The following is a 20,614-nucleotide window of genomic DNA, read 5'->3' as shown; positions in this document are numbered from 1 at the left end:
AACCTGAAGGAGGAGCTGGTCACTGTGTCATGATCAGCCACAATGTGCCATCCCTCCTCCACAGCACAGCCACAAGTCCCCAGCAGGGGAGGGCACAAGCTTTCCAGTCACAGAGATCTGGAACGAAGCCCAACGACTGCTTATTAGCTTTGCAGCCTAACTTCTCTGTGCTTCAGTTTCCTCATCTGCTAAATCACACCTTCAGAGTCGTGGTGAATATGAAAGAAGACAGTATATTTAGAGCAGCCAGCACAATGGCCAGCTTTGTAACTGTTTTCTTCCCTGCTAAGAAAATAGCAAACACAAAGTGTCTACAGGTGAGTATATCACGACTCTAATCAGCAAGCATAGAAGACGGTGGCAGCACTGTGAAGAGCACCCAGAAAAAACAAAAAGCAGCCATTCTCTTTAAATATGAGAAACAATTGTATCAGTCTCTGATTTCTAAGAAGGAGTACCATGACTCCAGCCTCTGTTGTCCTAGATTCTATGCCCACTTTTGGCTATTTTTTTTTTCCTATGTTTTTCAGGTTATCTTCAATGAGCATAAATTATTTTTACAATCAGGAAAAACAATTTTTGGAAAAGTTTCTCAGTTTGCTACACATGTAATTTAAAACATGATACTTTAAAATAAGAAATCCTGGCCAGGCACGGTGGCTCACACCTGTAATCTCAGCACTTTGGGAGGATGAGGCAGGTGGATTGCATGAGCCCAGGAGTTCAAGACCAGCCTGGGCAACATGGTGAAACCCTGTCTCTACAAAAAATACACACACACACACACACACACACACACACACACACACACAAATAGCTAGCTGTGGTGGCGCACACCTGTAGTCTCAGCTATTTGGGGGGCTGAGGCGGGTGGATCACTGAAGCCCAAGAAGGATCATTTAAGCCCAGGGAGATGGAGGCTGCCGTGAGCCGTGATTGCACCACTGCACTCCAGCCTGGGCGATAGAGTGAGACCCTTTCTTGGAAAAATAAAATAAATTAAATAAGGAATCCTGAGTAATAAAGATTGAGATCATCTGAGCTTGGGTAAGAGCCTGGTATGTTATCAATGATAAATGCACCTTTTTTCCTTTGACAAGGGAGCTTTTGGTCATTTTACTACTCATCAGTACTTTCTGTGCTGGGGAGACTGGGAAAACAGAAGATGAAAGTAAAGTAAAGGAGCTCTTCTACTTGTAACAGGGCTGCTAAAGCATTTAGTGGGAGAGAAGCTTGAAACTATAGGCTGAAGTCAAGCTAGAAGTCCCTACTGGTTTTAATAATGGTCACCATCACTTAGGATAACGTACACATAAATCTATCCTTCCTACTCTGAGAATGTTGCTGTGTCATCCTGAGACACTAGCTCCAATTTCATAACCAACTGTGGAAGTGACCACAGTACACATGCCATGCAGACACATATCTTCAGAGAGGGAGGTATAACTGCTCTGCTTATGGGGCACTTACTCTCTGCCTTCTAGCCCTCAGTTTACTCCATCTCCCAACAATGTCTGAAGGGAGGCGTCACTACATCTCTTATACAACAAAAACCCTGAAGCTCAGAGAGGGTAGATGCCTTAAACAAGGGTGCACCACTAGTATGTGATGAGAATAGACTCCACCCCAGGCCAGTCTGACCCAGGGGCACAGCGGTTCCTACCTTCTATGCCCTTGGACACAATACTTTCACATGCTCCAAGGTCTCATTTTGATGAACAGAGTGCAGCTGGGCAGGCAGAACCAGTCTATCAAGTCAGGGGGAAGCTGACAGGGTGAAGGGCAGAGTAAGGACAAGAACCCGGGCCTGGAGAATATGAGTTACTATAGCACTAGGGCTCTCAGAATACCACAACCACCTGGTTTTAATACCCCTATACTTTGCAGCCTACCTCCTACTACATGGACACAAACTGCTGGAGCTGAATGTAATGTGAGCACCACCTAGAAGTTGTGTACAAGTAAGAAACTATTTTTTCTCCAAAATGTTAAGCAAGCCCCATAATGTACATTAGGCAGTTAAGAAGCAGTCGAAAGGAATATTTTTATAAGAACATGCCTAAAGTGGACATCAGGTTTATGTGATCCTCAGCAATTTGAATAGTAGTTAATTTCAGTTGTACAAAAACGGAACAGGGTCCTCCACAAAGCTGTTTTGCTTCCACACTGTGCTCCTGTTAAACTCCCCAAGGTACTAATAACGGTTGCACCTCAGTGAGCTTCCTTCCTGTGTGTTACTCTTAAAAACCACAGAGGCTCTGGGACTCAGTAGTCACAAAACCCCAATGGCTGCAGGGCTAGCAGGTTCTATCTGTTAAGCTCAGTCTTTCTCAACCAGTTCAGCAGTTTGAAGAGAGCAGTGACCTAAGGCTTGATATCCAATATGGTAGCCACTATGCACAAGGGACTACTGAGCTCTTGGAATGTGGATAGGGTGATGAAGGGACTGAATTTTTAGCTTAATTTTATTAGCCTAGTGGCTACAATACTGGATAGTGTGCAGTTACAGACTGTTTATTTGCAGGTATAAACACAGATATTTATGAAAATGTGGCCAGGTGCTGTGGCTCATGCCTGTAATCCCAGCTCTTTGGGAAGCCAAGGAGGGTAGATCATTTGAGGTCAGGAGTTCGAGACCAGCCTGGCCAACATGGTGAAACCCCGTCTCTACTAAAAATACAAAAATTAGCCAGGCGTGGTGGCAGGAGCCTGTAATCCCAGCTACTCAGGAGGCTGAGGCAGGAGAATCGCTTGAACCAGGGAGGCAGAGGTTGCAGTGAGCCAAGATCACATCACTGCACTCCAGCCTGGGCGACACAGTGAGACTCCGTCTCAAAAAAAAAAAAAAAAAGATATTTATGAGAATGAAAGCATACTAAACATAGTGTGTTATGACTTGCTTTTTCTCTCACTTAATATAACATGGATCTCTTTCCATAACAACACATTTGGGATTTTATTTTTAATTTCTTTTGGAGATGGGGTCTGGCTCTGTCGCCCAGGCTGGAGTGCAGTGGTACAATCATAGCTCACTGCAGCCTTGAACTCCTGGGCTCAAGTGATCCTCCCACCTCAGCCTCCCTAGTAACTGGGGCTACAAGCATGAGCTACCATGCCTGGCAAATATTTTTAATGTCTGTATCTCTGCTGCCTAGTAGCCACAAGCAATATGTGGCTACTGAGCACCTGATATGTGGCTAGTCCCAATTGAGATATGCTGTAATTGTAAAATACACACCAGATTTCAAATACTTTTATGACAAGAGGAATGCAAAACATATTAATTAAAAAAAAGTACAGACAGGGTCTCACTCTGTTACCTAGGCTGGAGTGCAGTGGTGCAATCATAGCTCACTGCAGCCTCCACTGCCTGGGCTCAAGGGATTCTTCTACTCAACCTCCTGAGTAGCTGAGACTACAGGTATGCCACCACACCTGACTTTTTTTTTTTTTTTTAAGTTTTGTAGAGACTAGATCTTGCTATATTGCTTAGGCTGGTCTCGATCTCCCGGCCTCAAGCAATCCTCCCTCCTCAACCTGCCAAAGTGCTGAGATTACAGGCATTAGTCACTGCACCTAACATAGTAATAATTTTTATAATGATTCCATGTTGAAATTATAATATTTTGGATATATTGGGTTAAATATATTATTTAAATTAATTTCACCTGTTTCTTTTTACTTTTTTAACGTGGCTACTAGAAAATGTAAAGTTACATATGTGGCTAGCATTATACTTCCATTGGACAGCACTGCCCTAAGGCCTCTGTCGTATGTAGTGAATTAACTCCATCCCTATGCAGCCAGAATGGAAGAACTGAGAAAATAGTCACACAAATCATTGTCTGGTTCTGTGGTTCAGAAGGAGACCACTAGCTTGTCCTCTTTCAACCAATGCTTAGTGGAGCCATCAATCAGGTCCACCACTCTGTAGGCCCTGACAACAGATCAGCTTAGGGATGGCTGCCAACTCTTACCTCTTTCATTCAAAGTTCACTAGTCAGCTGGGCACGGCAGCTCACACCTGTAATCCCAGCACTTTGGAAGGCAGAGGTAGGTGGATGACTTGAGGTCAGAGTTCAAGACCAGCCTGGCCAACATAGCAAAACCCCACCTCTACTGAAAAAAACACAAAAATTAGCCGGGCATGGTCCCACGCGCCTGTAGTCCCAGCTACTTGGGAGGCAGGAAAATCACTTGAACCCGGGAGGTGAAGGTTGCGGTGAGCCGACTTCACACCACTGCACTCCAGCCTGGGCAACAGAGTGAGACTCAGTCTCAAAAAAACAAAACAAAGTTCACTAGCCTCATAGAAACCTTCAATCTTACTCTTTTTGCACCTCATTTTCTTCAACTACAAAACTGGGATAATAACTAATGCAATTCAAACTATCATGAAGGTAAAACAAAAATCTAGAAAAGTTTGGCAATTTCTTATAAAGTTTAGCCTATCACTCAGCAATTCCATTCCTAGGCATTCACTCAGGAGAAATGAAAAAATATATCTACACAAAGACTTTACCCAAATATTCATGGCAGCTGTATTTATAATAGCCCCAAACTGGAAATAACCCAAATATCTACCAACTGGTGAATGGATAACAAATGTTAAATCCATACAATGGAATACTACTCAGTAATAAAAAGAAACATATAACATCATAGAAGAATTTCAAAGCTTTATGTTAAGTAAAAGAAGCCAGACCAAAAAAAGACTATATTGTATAAGATTCCACTTATAGATGACATTCTATTAATAGAAAGGATTAAACAATAGTAACAGAAAGCAGATCAGTAGTTCCCAGGGACCAGAAGGAGGGCAGGGTCTGCAAAGGGGCACCAAGGAAACAACTGGAGTGATGAAAGTGGGTGTGTATATATATATTTGTCAAGATTTATCAAATTGTATACTTAAAATAGGTGAATTTCATTGTATGTAAATTTTACTTCAACAAAGTTGACCAGAAAGAGAGAAACAGAGAGAGAAAGAATTATCTAATCCCTTGAGCCCAGGAATTCGAGACTAGCCGGGACAACATAGTGAGACCTGGTCTTTATAAAAAATGAACATGGCCGGGCACGGTAGCTCACAACTGTAATCCCAGCACTTTGGGAAGCCGAGGCAGGTGGATCACTTGAGGTCAGCAGTTTGAGACCACCCTGGCCAACATGGTGAAACCCCATCTCTACTAAAAATACAAAAAAATTAGCCGGGCATGGTGGCACGCACCTGTAGTCCCAGCTACTCAGGAGACTGAGGAAGGAGAATGGCTTGAACCTGGGAGGCGGAGGTTGCAGTGAGCCGAGATCGCACCACTGCACTCCAGCCTGGGTGACGGAGCCAGACTCCGTGCCCCCCACCCCACCCTCCCAAAAAAAGGACACAATTAGCCACGTGTGGTGGCATGAGGCTGTGGTCCTGGTTACTCAGGAGGCTGAAGTGGGAGGACCGCTTAAGCCCAGAAGGTTGAGGCAACAGTGAGCCAAGATCACGCTACTGCACTCCAGCTTGGTGACAGAGTGAGACTCTGTTTCAAAAAAAAAAAAAAAAAGAAAAGAAAAAAGAAAAATAATTATAGAATTACTATAAAGCACTTGCTTGGCACATAGTGAAAGCTTAAACAATGTCATCTATTATGACAAGTAACACTCCCTTTTCAGTATTACTCAAGGTGTCTAAAACCAAACAGACTCATCATCTTCCTGGGAAAACCAGCTACCCTTCATCTACCTTGTACTACTTCTCTAATAATTTCCTGATGCCTCTGTTTCCCTTGTGGCCTCTACTTGGCAGACTTTTCCTCTTTTGTGTTCCTCCCCTCTCCCTGCCATAGACCTGAGCTGTGGCCTCTCTAACTTCACTGTTCCATTAGCACGCTTGACTCTCTTCTCTCCTTCCTTCACCCTTTCCACTGCACCTTGCACACAGACAGCAAATTAAGCTTCCTAAAATGCCACTTTTATGAGCCACACCTCCACCCAAACCCCCCCTCACTGTTGTTCAGATTCCTTAGCCTGGCATCCAAGAGGCCCCACAATTGGCTCTAACCTTTCTTTTCCATCTTTTACCCCACCCCAGAATCTTCACCAATAAACCCAGTTGGAATGAATGAACAAAGAAGGCAGGAACCAAGTCTGTCTTGCTTAGACCTGTACCCCAAGTGCCTAGGCCATGCCAGGAACACAGGGCATACTCACAACAGTATCTGCTGAATGAACTAATGAACTCCTGAAGTCTACAAATGCAACCCTGACCTCAGAGAAGAATCATTCTTCAGATTTTTAAACTGAGATCCTTATGGTGGGTTACTAAGAGTCTGGAAGAGGATGAACAACGAGGTGCCCCAGAAGGTGTTTCAGGATATATACGTTAAAGGCTATAAGGCTTCTGTTTCTACTTTTCAAAAATAATAACTTAAATATCGATAAAACAATAACATAAATATTTTTTCCCTTTAACCTAGAATAGAGTAGGAGCTTCCAAATGGGCACACAGGAAGCATGGGATGAGTTGTGGAAGTCATGAGTATGCTCATAACTCAGTTGGTTTATCACAGTTTTTACCATTACACAGTATTTTAATTGACTTTGCTCTTAGTCATATATGATTTCATTTACATCCATAATAAACCACTGACTAAATGTAGGCTCAAGCAATGCCAATGACAAAACACATGTTAGTGAGAAGTTAGTGAGAAATACAAGTGAGAATTATCATAAAAACGGTAATTCTACAAGTTGTCTGAAGATGCTGTTTCTCAGGGCCTTAAGTTGTATTCCTCTGAACACAATTTAAAAATATATATAGTTCAGATCCCAAATAATTTTTAGTAATATACTGATCTAAATAAAATATTTTTATATTTAAAATAACTTCCAGAGAGTCTGTACCATTCCCTATTACTATGAAAGGAGTTTGCAAGTTAGAAAAGGCTGAGGCATACTGATTTAGAACGTTTTCTCTAAAATGCTGGCTCCTCTGTTAACCACTCCGAGTTCCCTAAGCCCCAGGGAGGACCTGACCAGCCTCTCCCCTGTGCCCTGCTCTCCCAGGCAGAGGGGCCCTTTAGTACTTTGCTTCATCTTTGCTTTTGCGGCTGCTATATTGACTAGGATGTCAGCTCCCTGCTTCATTCATCTTTTTATCTTAATAGGCAGTACAGTGCCTGGCACCCAGAAGACTCTTTTTAAGTATCTGTTAATGTTCCTGAGATCAAATGTCTATGTACTGATGTTGGAACCCCTTTAGGGATTAACAAAAACTGAGAGGGGAAGAGCTGAAATGGGCATTTGCTGGGGGCTGCCTCCCTTCAGGTCTGGCCTCCGGGAGCTCATGGCTGAGCCCTGTGGCCTGCCCACTTGTTTTTTGTTTTGTTTTGTTTTGTTTTGAGATGTAGTTTCACTCTTGTTGCCCAGGCTGGAGTGCAATGGTGCAATCTCGACTCACTGCAGCCTCCGCCTCCAAGGTTCAAGCGATTCTCCTGCCTCAGCCTCCTGAGTAGCTGGGATTACAGGTGCCCACCACCACAACTGGCTAATTATTTGTGTATTTTTTAGTAGAGATGGGGTTTCACCATGTTGGCCAGGCTGGTCTCAAACTCCTGGCCTCAGGTGATCTGCCCATCTTGGCTACCCAAAGTGCTGGGATTACGGGCATAAGCCACCGTGCCCAGCCGACCACTTGTCTTTTCCGTCACCACTGAACACCAATAGCCAGCTCTGCAGCCTGGTAAGGAGGCCCTGAGCTACATCTCCCAAGCATGGCTGTCAAAACGTGTTACTCCAGGGTAAAAAGGAAAAAACGGGGAAACCTAGTCTTGGAGGTGTCACTGATGTTTTTTGCCACATATTAGCAAAGTAATCACAGCTGACAGTGAGACAAACTTTTAAATAAATAATTTTCCTTTTCCCATTCAAAACATATATTTGAATGCCAAAAAAGCACTAAGTAGTACGCCAGTGCTCTGGCAAATACAACAGTAATAAACAACAAAACAAATGACATTTATGTGCTGGGCTTTGTTCTGAATACTCCATGTGGATGAGCTCGGTTAATCCTTACAGCAGTCCTAACATACTCTTTCTATCCTCACTTTACAGATGAAGAAACTGAGGCTGGAGAAATCAAGCAGCAATTTGTCCAAGGTCATTAAGCCATTGTCGCTCTTCCCAATTATATACAGTTTTACCTGCGTGGGATTGGGGGAGGGGGGTTATAAACAGAAAACAAGGTAGTAAGAAATAATAGGTGTATAAAATGAGTGTACCTTTGAGGCAGATATACTCTATGGGAATTTCAGAGGAAGGAAAATTATATCCAGCTTGGCAGACAAGAGGCAGAAGTACCCCGTAACCCGCTTGGCAGGTACAATGGTCAGCAGCAGTACATAAGAGCTTTACCTCCAATAATGGCATTCATTCTCAAATTCACTTATTCAGCAAATGTTTGCTGTAGGCTTACTATCTATGTGCCAGGGACTGGGCTAGTTTGAAATTGAATCAACCCAGCAATACATAGACAATAAAGTCTGGATTTAGAGAAGAAAATAAAACAAGCCTCAAAGAGGCAGAACAAGCTGCCTGCGCCCCTTACCATCTACAGAGTGGGAAGAAGCAGAGGTGTGTCTTCTATGCACAGACCCTCCTGTCCACCCTCAACAGCATGAGCCCCTAGAGCAGCGACTGCTCACCACTGCATTCCTGGAGACCACAACGCTCACCAAAGAGTGGGAGCTTGAGAAGTGCCTGTGGAATGTGGAATAAACCAGTGCCAGGCTGCTGGTGAATATGGTGGGCTACATGGTCACATGCATAGATGCCTACAGCATGGCAGTGTGACACTCAGCCATTCCCTGTGCTCTCACGGACCAGCAGGGTGCTTGATGCTGCCTGATGCTAGAGGTCTGGTGTGAGCAGACCCATTTCTTTCTGGCTTCATTTCCCTCTACTTCTGGCAAGAGGAACGTATGCAGGACTAAAGTGCAATGAGACCCTGCCCAGGAATCACTTGTTACCTGGTGGAAGGGCAGGCTCAAAAGGAAGGCAATGAATGAACGACACTGCTTTCCCTTTTCACCACTACAGGTGGCTCTTAAGACATTTTGAGATCCAGGATTCTCCCATACCAACACTCCATTCACTTCCCTCCAGTCCAGCAAAAAAGCCTCAACTGAATTAATGAGGAGAAATGACCTATTTCTGATGAGCACATCAAAGAAATGTGAGCAGCCTTGTTTAAATATTATAAAGAGGTGCTGCGACAGCAGGCAGAGCCGTGCCTAGAACCCTGCTCTCCGGCACAGAGCCCTTTGCCCTTCCCCATGCCACTGTCTAATAAGTCATCTGTGCACACACTTAAACGCACCAGGCAAGCTGCAACCCAAAGCAATTTGTTTTCAAACTAAGAGGACATAGTTCATCTATTGTTCTAAATACAGGATTTTCTTAAAGTAGGATATAGATGGTATTATAGTACATTTTTCAGATGCACATATTTCACCAACTAAAATAAGTAATACTCCAAGTTTACAGTTTTAAAAAGTTTTTCTTTCTTTTTCTCTTTTTCTTTTTTTCTCTTTTTTTTTTTTTGAGACAGAGTCTCACTCTGTGGCCCAGGCTGGAGTGCACTGGCATGATCTCAGCTCACTGCAACCTCTGCCTCCCAGGTTCAAGCGATTCTCGTGCCTCAGCTTCCTGAGGAGCAGGGACTACAGGCATGCACTACCTTACCTGGCTAATCTTTGTATTTTTAGTAGAGACAGGGTTTCACCATGCTGCCTAGGCTGGTCTTGAACTCAAGCCATCCACCCACCTCAGCCTCTCAAAGTGCTATGATTACAGGCAAGAGCCACCGTGCCTGGCCTAAAAAAGTTTTTCCAGCAGTGATTCTTACCCTAAGATCCAAAGCCTAAGAATGGGCTTCAGGTCAGTGAGGTTCTGAGAGTTCACAAAGACATGTTTATGGGTATTTATGAACAGGGAAGCAGTCCCTGTGATGAGATCCTTAAAGGAGTTGGGCCCAAAGAGCTAAAGAACTTGTGCTTAGAATACATTCTAAAACAATTCCGATAACAATAGAACTTAGTTGTTTCTTGGAGTTTGGTAATCAGGTGTTTATATTAAATTAGTTTAGTAGCCTTGTAGGTTTTAAAAAAAAAAAAACATTCTGAGTTATAAAACAGGGTGATGACTAAGGCTTCTTTTTGGGGTACTGAAAAGTTTCTGGCCAGGCGCGTTGGCTCACGCTTGTAATCCCAGCACTTTGGGAGGCTGAGGCAGCCAGATCACCTGAGGTCAGGAGTTTGAGACCAGCCTGGCCAACATGGTGAAACCCCATCTCTACTAAAAATACAAAAATTAGCCAGGCGTGGTAGCGGGTGCCTGTAGTCCCAGCTACACAGGAGGCTGAGGCAGGAGAATCACTGGAACCCAGGAGGCGGAGGTTGCAGTGAGCCAAGATCACACCGCTGCACTCCAGCCTGGGCAACAAAGCAAGACTCCTCGCCAAAAAAAAAAGAAAAGAAAAGAAAAGAAAATGTTCTAAGATTGATTATGGTGATGAATACACAACTCTGTAAATATACCAAAAGCCATTGGATTGTATGCTTTAAATGAGTGACTCATATGGTATGTGAATTATATAAAGTTTTGTTTTGTTTTGTTTTTGAGATAGAGTCTCACTCTGTCATCCAGGATGCAGTGCAGTGGCATGATCTTGGCTCACTGCAACAACCGTCCCCTGGGTTCAAGCAATTCTGCTGCCTCAGCCTCCCAAGTAGCTAGTATTACAGGCGTGCGCTACCACTCTCAGCTAATTTTTGTACTTTTAGTAGCGACAGGGTTTCCCCATGTTGGCCAGGCTAGTCTCAACCTCCTGACCTCAAGTGATCTGCCTGCCTCAGCCTCCCAAAGTGCTGGCATTTCAGGCATGAGCCACCATGCCTGGCTCAAAACACTTGATATTTTAACTTCAGCTAAAAATGGTTACTTACCCTAAATGTGGTTGTCCGCAAGGTGAGCTGGAGACTAAATGGTCAATCTGAAGAAACTCTCCTCCTCCTGAGGTCCAAGTATTTACCAAAGATAAAGCACTTGTTCCATACTCCTAAGTCAAAAGTTTCAAACCACAAATGAAGGGCCACTGTCATCTCTTCTGAAGAGGAGTCAACTTTAACTTCCCCCTGTACATCCTTGGTGCTTGCAAAGGAAGGCACTGATAAGAATGACTTCTAGTTTAAGGAAAAAAAAAAAGGAAAAACTCTATTACTCCCCCTCTGGTATCCCAAACACTTAAGCTCTTATGACTTCTAAAATGGGATCCATTTCCCCCTTTCTCAGGGTGCTAAAAGCTGGAACATAAAGGAGATTCATTTCCTATGACGCTACCCCAAAATCTCTAGCAGCCTAAAAAGAAACCACTACCTGCCCTGCAGTGAGGAACAGAGGGTTTACTTTACTTGCTCCAAGTAAAGTAAACCCATTTAAACTTTTTTTTTTTTTTGAGACAGAGTTTCCCTCTTGTTACCAAGGCTGGAGTGCAATGGTGCCATCTTGGCTCACTACAATCTCCACTTCCTGGGTTCAAGGATTCTCCTGCCTCAGCCTCCCGAGTAGCTGGGATTACAGGCATGCGCCACCACGCCTGGCTAATTTTGTATTTTTAGTAGAAATGGGGTTTCTCCATGTTGGTCAGGCTGGTCTCAAACTCCTGACCTCAGGTGATCCATCCACCTCAGCCTCCCAAAGTGCTGAGATTACAGGTGTGAGCCACCACACCAGCCTTAAACTTTCGATCAACAATCTAGGCTTGGTGCGGTGGCTCACACTTGCAATCCCAGCACTTTGGGAGGCCAAGGTGGGAGGATCACTTGAGGCCAAGAGTTTGGGACCAGCCTGGGCAACATGGGGAGGCCCTGTCTCGACAGAAAATTTAAAAATTAGCCAGGTATTGTGATGCGTGTCTGTAGTTCCAGCTACTCAGGAGGCTGAGGCAGAAGGATTGTTTGAGCTGGAGAGGTCAAGGCTACAGTAAGCCAAGATTACTCCACACTGCCCTCCAGCCTGGCTGACGGAGTGAGACCCAGTCTTAAAAAAAAAAAAAAAAAAAAAAAAAAAAAAAAAAAATCGGCCAGGCGCAGTGGCTGGGGCCTGTAATCCCAGTACTTTGGGAGGCCAAGGCGGGTGGATCACCTGAGGTCAGGAGTTCAAGACCAGCTGGGCCACATGGTGAAACCCCGTCTCTACTAAAAATACAAAAAAAAATTAGCCAGGCATGGTGGCAGTCGCCTGTAATCCCAGCTACTCGGGAGGCTGAGGCAGGAGAATCGCTTGAATCCAGGAGGTGGAGGTTGCAGTGAGCCGAGATCGCGCCATTGCACTCCAGCCTGGGCAACAACAGTGAAACTCCGTCTCAAAAAAAAAAAAAAATCTATATATTGAACAATCTCAAGATCACAATCCATATGGAAGCTAAGTACCCATGGGTGGCTCTTTCCACTGTTCCCTAGGGAAGCAAAACATGTAACTATCTTTTCACATGAAATAAACCTCAGCCCCAGAATCTTAGATTTCTTCCTAGTAATTAGTCAGGTACTCGGATTTATATTCTTATTACGAGAAACCTTTCTCATGGGATAGTCCCCAAAACAGATGATATACAGGGATTGAGTATCACCAGCCCATAAATTAGGCTGCAAAAAAAAGCAACTTCTGGCTGGGCACGGTAGCTCATGCCTGTAATCCCAGCCCTTTGGAAGGCCGAGGCACGCAGATCACTTGAGGTGAGGAGTTCAAGACCAGCCTGGCCAACGTGGTAAAACCCCGTCTCTACTAAAAATACAAAAATTAGCCGAGCATGGTAGGTGGCGCCTGTAATACCAGCTACTCGAGAGGCAAGGCAAGAGAAGCACTTGAACCTGGGAGGCGGAGATTGCAGTGAGCTGAGATCGCACTACTATACTCCAGCCTGGGCAACAGAGTAAGACTACGTCTAAAAAAAAAACAAAAACAAAAAAACAAAAAAAAAAAACCCACAAAACCCACCAACAACAAAAAAACCAACGTCTTCAATAGGAAGAGACAACTTACAATCTCTAAATGAACCAATTACCAGTACCTAAAAGCTTTCAACTCAGGGTTTTCCGACTGCGTCCATCTCAGATTTCCAGGACAAGTGGGGAAAAATACATAACCACATAGAATAGATGCCCAGAAAATAACTGCTCTTATATTTTATTATAATGTGTGCAAGTGCTGCAAGATGGCTGAGTGCAGTGGCTCACGCCTGTAATCCCAACACTTTGGGAGGCTGAGGCAGATAGATCACCTGAGGTCAGGAGTTCAAGACCAGCCTGGCCAACATGGTGAAACCCTGTCTCTACTAAAAATACAAAAATTAGCCGGGTGTGGTGGTGGGCGTCTGTAATCCCATCTACTCGGGAGGCTGAAGCAGTATTGCTTGAACCCGGGAGGCAGAGGTTGCGGTGAGCCGAGATCGCGCCACTGCACTCCCACCTGGGGGACAGAGCAAGACTCCAGCTAAAAAAAAAAAAAAGAAAAAGGAAGTGCTGCAAGTTAACTATCACACAGTATGCAAACATCTTTAAAAGAATTTTTTTTTTTTAGACGGAGTCTTGCTCTGTCGCCCAGGCTGGAGTGCAATGGCACAATCTTGGCTCACTGCAACCGCCACCTCACAGGTTCAAGCAATTCTCCTGCCTCAGCCTCCCAAGTAGCTGGGATTACAGGCACACCCCACCATGCCCAGCTAATTTTTGTATTTTTAGTAGAGACAGGGTTTCACCACGTTGGCCAGGCTGTTCTCGAACTTCTGACCTCAGGTGATCCACCTGCCTCAGCCTCCCAAAGTGCTAGGATTATGGGCATGAGCCACCGCGCCTGGCCTAAAGAAACTTTTTTTTTTTTTTTTTGAGACGGAGAGTGCAATGGCGTGATGTTGGCTCACTGCAGCCTCCACCTCCCGGGTTAAAGGGATTCTCCTGCCTCAGCCTCCCAAGTAGCTGGACGACAGGCCAGCTAATTTTGTATTTTTAGTAGAGACTGAGTTTTACCATGCTGGTCAGGCTGGTCTCGAACTCCTGACCTCAGATGATCTGCCTGCCTCGGCCTCCCAAAGTGCTGGGATTACAAGTGTGAGCCACCACGCCTGGCTAAGAAATTTTTAAAGTATTCAGTATAACTTGGAATTCTAAAGAAACTTCCAAGTAGCATTCTAAAAGGAAGTTCAAATTCTGATACTGAGTACTAGATTACCCTAAAATTTCAGGATCTGAAAGCAGCAATGTCTCCTAATTTGCCATTACATTTGAATAGTTATTCTGGTGATAAATAAATAAAGTTTAAAAGTCTATAAAAAGGGTCGGGTCATTGATGAGCAGCTGAAGATCAATAAACCAAGCCACTAAAACCATCTGTTTTATGAATGGTAAAGATCCTAGTTGAGGCCAGGTACAGTGGCTCACACCTATAATCCCAGCATTTTGGGAGGCCGAGGCAGGAGGATCACTTGAACTCAGGAGTTTGAGACCAACCTGGACAACATAGCAAGACACCATCTCTACTAAAAATCAAAGAATTAGCCAGGTATGGTGGTGCATGCCTACAGTCCCAGCTACTCAGGAGGCTCAGGCAGGAGGATTCCTTGAGCCAGGAGACTGAGGTTGCCGTGAGCTGTGGTCCTGTACTCTAGCCTGGGTGACAGAGCAAGACCCTGTCTCACAATGAAAAAAAAAAAAAAAAAAGACCTTGGAATCCAACAGAACAAAAGCTCCATGGATGCAGGAGCTGTCTGGTTCACCATTCTATCTCTAGGATGTGCCTGGCACATAGTAGGCATTTAATACATTTTTGTTGAATGAATGAGTATAGCTGAATAAATAAGCCATGCAGGAATGCAGTTTCCAAATATCAAAAGTTCAAGGAGAGATCCATTTTCAGTAAAGATTTTAACATGTAATATTATCTTTTCCACAGATTTTAAAAAATGTTTTCTATTGTGCCTTAACTATCACTATAATTATCTGTTTCTCAAAAACAAAATGTCCAAATGGAAGATAAACAGTCCCTGATCCAGATGAACTCCACAGAAGAATATTTAAAAAGGAGAAAACTGCCAGGCATGGTGGCTCAAACCTGTAATCCCCGCACCTTAGGAGCCCGAGGCAGGTGGATCACCTGAGGTCAGGTGTTCAAGACCAGCCTAGTCAACGTGGTGAAACCCCATCTCTACTAAAAATACAAAAATTAGCCAGGCATGGTGGTGCATACCTGTAATCCCAGCTACTTGGGAGGCTGAGGCAGAAGAATCGCTTGAACCTGGGAGGTGGAGGTTGCAGTGAGCTGAGATTGCGACCTGCACTCTAGCCTGGTGACAGAGCGAGACTCTGTCCCCCACCCCCCAAAAAAAGGAGAAAACTGAGATGAAAAGCTATCACACACAGCCTACCCACCAGCAAAAATTGGATGTGCACATTTGATAACAGCGCTTCCCAAAACTTTGTTTCCTCTGGTTTCTATTTCAGCTATGTAAGCATTTTTTTAGTCTACTGACTTTAAAAAGTTTTCCCTTTTATATAGCCAAGAACTTACCTTTCCCTTGTCCTCTCTTGGTCCTCCTAAATTTTCTCACAACTCACCTGTGTGGCTTTTCACCAGAATTCCTTTTGTCTGGAAAATCTTCCTTCTTCCTCCAAACCTAACCTGAAAGCATCCTCCCCCTAAATACTAGCCTTTCTGATTTTATAGAAGCTTCATTTCCTTGCAGCAGAGGGCTGGTCTAGCTCTTAATGCTAAATTCATTTTGCTCCATAAAAATGATGCATCAGCATCAGCAAAGCACAGAATCACCTACCAACACATGTCCTTTCTGCCAGTTGCTCATCCAAATATGCCTTTCTGGTGGTGACCTTGTGTTCCCTTCATCCTTCTGGTGACTCAGTTTTCCAAACCACAGAATTTTTCCCTACCAAGTTCACAAATCCTAAATCATTTCTGTTATAGGTGGTTTCCCAGCTGGGTGCAGTGGTTCACACCTATAATCCCAGCACTTTGGGAGGCTGAGGTGGGAGGATCATTTGAGGTCAGGAGTTCAAGACCAGCCTGGGCAACACAGCAAGAACCCCATTGGTATTAAAAAAAAAAATATATATATATATATATATATATATATTTCCCAAGGTTAAACAAACTTGATAAATGAAAGGAACTATGGACAGAAATGAGCTTACTTGCAATAATGCCCTCTAATGTGTTTAACGCTTTGCACAAATGTTGTCAGGGAGTGAAGAGATGGAGGGAGGAAGGAATACATTTTACAAATACTTCATCAAGATGATTTCATTTGATCTTCCTAACAACCTTGGGAGGCAGGCAGGGCAGGCATTTATTACTCCCATTTACAGATGACAAAACTAAACTTCAAAAAGGTTTAAGTGACTTGCCCAGCCTATATCACATGACTAGCAAGTATCAGCCCAGACCTGTATTAAGGTCTTGCCTCTTCCAACCCCAAGTCTGTCTCTATCTCCGTATGTTTCTGTCTACAGCCAAGGAGTAACTTCCTAGAGATTCAGCATTTCAAAGCGAGAGTAGAGCTCTGACTTCTGGAACACCATCTCCCTTCAGCTACCAAGCTGGAAAGCCAACTTCAATCTCCCCAAGAAAAAACAGTGCCTTTCTCTTCTACATACCCCTCTTAACAACTACTTCTTTCCAAAATAATTTCCAACAGTTCCTGGTTTAAAAAAGACTTACTCATAAGACACTAACAGTCCAAAAAGTTTGCATCAGCATAAGATTTTCTCAATAAACTTCAGGGCTGATGCAACATTTCTCAGTCAAACTTTACAGCTAAAATGACAAGAACACAGAACAGTCAAAAAATTACGCAAGACAATGCTACAGTTTTTTACTCTACCACATCTGCCTCTATGGGTCTCCTGTGAGTCATTGTCTTTTGTGGTCAGTCATCCCTACAAGAACTGCCATTTTCTACCCTAAATTATTTTATTTTTTAAAGAAAAGATCTGCAGGGCCAGGTGTGGTGGCTCACATCTGTATACCAGCACTTTGTGGGGCTGAGGCAGGAGAACGGCCTGAGCCCAGGCGTTCCAGACCAGCCTGGACAACATGGTGAGACGCTGTCTCCACACACACACACACACACACACACACACACACACACACACCAGCCTGGACAACATGGTGAGACGCTGTCTCTACACACACACACACACACACACACAGACACACACACACACACACCCCTACAATAAAAACAGAATCCTATTACACCTTTCGCCACCTAGCTAAAGCACTGATCTCTAAGTTATTTTTTCAATGTTTACAATTACCATTTTACATAAACAGAAAAAGAGGCATAGTAAGGTTGAAGTTGGATTATTTAGTCATTTGATAAACACATTTGAAATCCTATCAAAAACCAGGGAATGAGACTCAAAAGTGAGGAAGAAGTGCCCCTCCTCTTGTAGCCTGGTGGAGACAAAAAGTAAAGAAGTAATTACAGGACAAACTAATCAAGATTAAGGTGTGGGTAGGCACATGGGCTGGGGCTGTAGAAATCATGAATGCTTCCTAGGGAAAGTAATTTGTGAGTATTTATAAACATCTATCTCTTTATTTTCAATACAAAATAAACCTAAAGGACTCGACACTATTCTCTGGAAGGTTATAAGACTTACTTGCCAATAGTCAAGTCAAAAATCAAATTTAATAGCTGAATTACTCTTGACTCCCTATCCTAAATTTCAACCCTTATGCCATACTCCCTTTAGGCACAAATGAGAGCAAGTTTAACAAATTCTGTCCTGTATGTGCCTTCTCACATGTCTACAGAATAGGATTAAAGCCACGCAGCGTGAATAAATAGCCCTTTTTAAAAAGATAATAATTTTCTTAACTGGAAGTGAATGCTTTGAACAATTCAAGCCCTACAAAGCATGGCTGTCAGAAGAGGAAACTGAGGTTCAAAAAAGTCTCACTTTAATACAACAGAATAAAAGGTCTCTTTGAAGTCATCAGAAGAGCTTGAACGAAAAGAGAAACAGAAGGCTATTGTGAGCTTTAGCCTCCAGATGATGACCCCCCAAACACACTGCAATGGTAAACAAACAAGCCTCTGAGTCTGAATCTGATTCGGTGGACTGACAAAACATCACAATTGAAGGAATCTCTCTCCTCACTCATTACTTTTCCAAAAAAGTCCCACTAGCTGATAGCTCCAGGTTTCTTGCTGGTTCCTAGATTTATTGCTTGGAAATTATAATGCATAGTGGGCCTTTCAAAAAAAAAAAGGTACAAGCAAATGAAAACAACCACGGTTTTAAAGCCCCATAAAAGACCGTATATGTAGCAGAAATGAACCCTGCCAATGTTTACTATGAGGACCTATTACTCCTTTATGCTACTCGAGTGGATTTTAAACTCAAATGAATGCTACCACTGCCCACTAAAGAGCAAGTTAGAGAAGCACATTCATACACCTGCTTAACAGCGCCCCGACTGCCGCCCCCACCACTTCCCGGGACCAGGGCCAAGCGGCTGACCTGGAAACGGGGCTGCAGACCCCAGCCACTTACACTCTGCTGTCCCAACAAGTAGGCTCTGGAGTCACACTTCATTTGGCCCGGCACACCCTCATCCCCATCACCCAGACCCTCAGCTGCAAGGAGGAAATTACACGGCCTCAAAAAGGAAAAGGCTGGCGGCGGGCAGAAGTGGATGGTCCTGAGCGGTCTCGTTCCTGCTCCCCTAGTCCAAGGTGAGCCCGGGAATCCCGCAGCCCCCGCCCCCGCCCCCCAACTCGGAGTCGCTTTCCTGGTCGCCGCCGAGCTCCTTCCACCCCGCGGCGCCGGGAGCTGCGGTCCCCATCCTTGGCCCCTCCGGGCCTCAGCGTTCGCCTGGGCCCCAGGGGCCCTGACCCAGACCCAGCGGCGCGCCACAGCCTTCTCGGCCAGGGCCGCCCACCCTGTGGCCCGGTCTCCGTCCGACGACCCTGCCCGGCCCGCGCCAGGCAGCCTCGCGGCCCGGGGCCGCCCCACGCCGCCCGCCCGCCCGCTGGGCCGCGCACCGTGTGGGACTGCAGGCTCTGGCTCGCCTCGATGGCTGCTGTCAGCGGCACCGTGTCGTCCAGCAGCACCTTGCCGGCTGGCGGCTTCTCCATGAAGGCCATCCCGGGACGCCCGGCCGCCGCCGCCTAGGGACGCGAGGCAGGAACCCGAGGCGCCGACTCCCGCCGCCCGCCCGGTTCCACCGCAGCCGCTGTCAACACGCGCCGCCCCACGCGCCGCCGGGCCCGCGGGGTCCTAGCGCCGCCCTTCCCACGGCCGCCGCCCCGGAGTCCTAGCGCCGACCCAGCGCAGAACGTGTGGGGGCCGCCAGCACTGCCGCCCGCTGGCCCGCTCCTCCGCCTCGCGGCTGCCATGGGCCTGCGCTTCCCCGCTCCTCGCAGCCGCACCGCAGACCCGGTGCCCTTAGCTCCGGGCTTCGGACCGGGGAACACCACCCTAAGCCATCACTACCAGGATCCTCAGATCCAGAGACGCCTGGTCCTGAGCCCTGGGATCCAGGAATCTTCAGGGCGAGATTTCCAAACCAGGCCTCTCAGAACTGGGCTTTTCGGGGACTGTACGTCTTGAAACCCTCAGAACTGGATCTCTCTCACCCCCCAGGCCCAAGGACCCTAAAACTCAGAAAAAGGGCCTTTAGGATGGGACCCCCAGTCTGAGCCCTGCAAACCCAGAGACTTTCTGAAACAAGCCCTTCCTACCGAAACTTCACAGGGACTCTTGAACGTGGCTCCTCAGGCCTGAACACCTAAGAGCTGGACCCCATAATTGGAGGTCTTGGGCCCCAGAACCCTCAGACCCAAGCTCTAAGAACTGGAGACCCTATAAAATGGTCCAGAGACCCCTAGCCTCTACTCTTGGCCCCCACTGCGGGCTCAACCACATCCCTTAGACTTGGGAGTTTTTGATCCCACCATATGGACTAGAAGAACTTCAAACCAAGAGCCAAGCCAGAGAACCTTGGGATCAACTTCTCAGCCCTAAATCTGCCCACAGTCTGCCTGAACCCAAAGCCATAATCCTGGCACCACCTCATCCCCCCATCTCCATATACACCTAGAAATTTCACCCACACTGCCCTCTCCTAGGGCAGCATTCCAGGATAGTGAAGAGTTAAATTTAGAATCGGAGGACCATCATCTCCATGGCTCTGGCATTTACCAGCTGTGTGATCTTCAATAAGTTACCCAACCTCTCTGAGTCCCAACTCCCCAATTTGCAAAGTGGAGATAATATTATTTGTATGAAAAGGTTAATACAAGGAATGCAGTAGACTGGGAAGGGGCTTGGCACATAGTAAAAACTCAAACGGTGGTCAGGCATGATCGCTCACGCTTGTAATCCCAGCACTTTGGGAAGCCAAGGTGGGTGGATCACCTGAGGTCAGGAATTTGAGACCAGCCTGGCCAACATGGCAAAACCCCCACTACTAAAAGTATAAAAATTAGCTGGGCATGGTGGCACGCGCCTGTAGATCCAGCTACTCTGGAGGCTGAGGCAGGAGAATTGCT

General features: G+C 45.4%; 1 protein-coding gene across 37 annotated transcripts in view; it reads right to left on the bottom strand.

Annotated features, from left to right (window-relative positions):
• Positions 1–19,359, bottom strand: part of PXK (PX domain containing serine/threonine kinase like) — a 93,216-nt gene extending 73,857 nt beyond the window's left edge. For 14 of the 37 annotated variants that reach the window (XR_010155261.1, XM_001174103.7, XM_009445723.5 and 11 more), the window contains exon 1: positions 19,106–19,359. Coding sequence is in view for 25 of the 37 variants with exons in the window: in XM_001174103.7 (XP_001174103.1) it covers positions 19,106–19,207 (102 nt within the window). In the remaining 12 variants the exon portion in view is untranslated. Of the gene's footprint in view, positions 1–10,991; positions 11,229–19,105 lie in introns of all 37 variants that reach the window. The other 23 variants (XM_063805939.1, XM_063805941.1, XM_054680731.2 and 20 more) reach the window with 8 other exon arrangements.
• Positions 19,360–20,614: the final 1,255 nt, after the last annotated feature.

Source organism: Pan troglodytes, chromosome 2 (assembly GCF_028858775.2).
Source record: "Pan troglodytes isolate AG18354 chromosome 2, NHGRI_mPanTro3-v2.0_pri, whole genome shotgun sequence".
NCBI classification, from domain to species: domain Eukaryota; kingdom Metazoa; phylum Chordata; class Mammalia; order Primates; family Hominidae; genus Pan; species Pan troglodytes.
The sequence above is the reverse complement of the archived record's forward strand: the minus strand, read 5'-3'. Positions and strand labels throughout refer to the sequence as shown.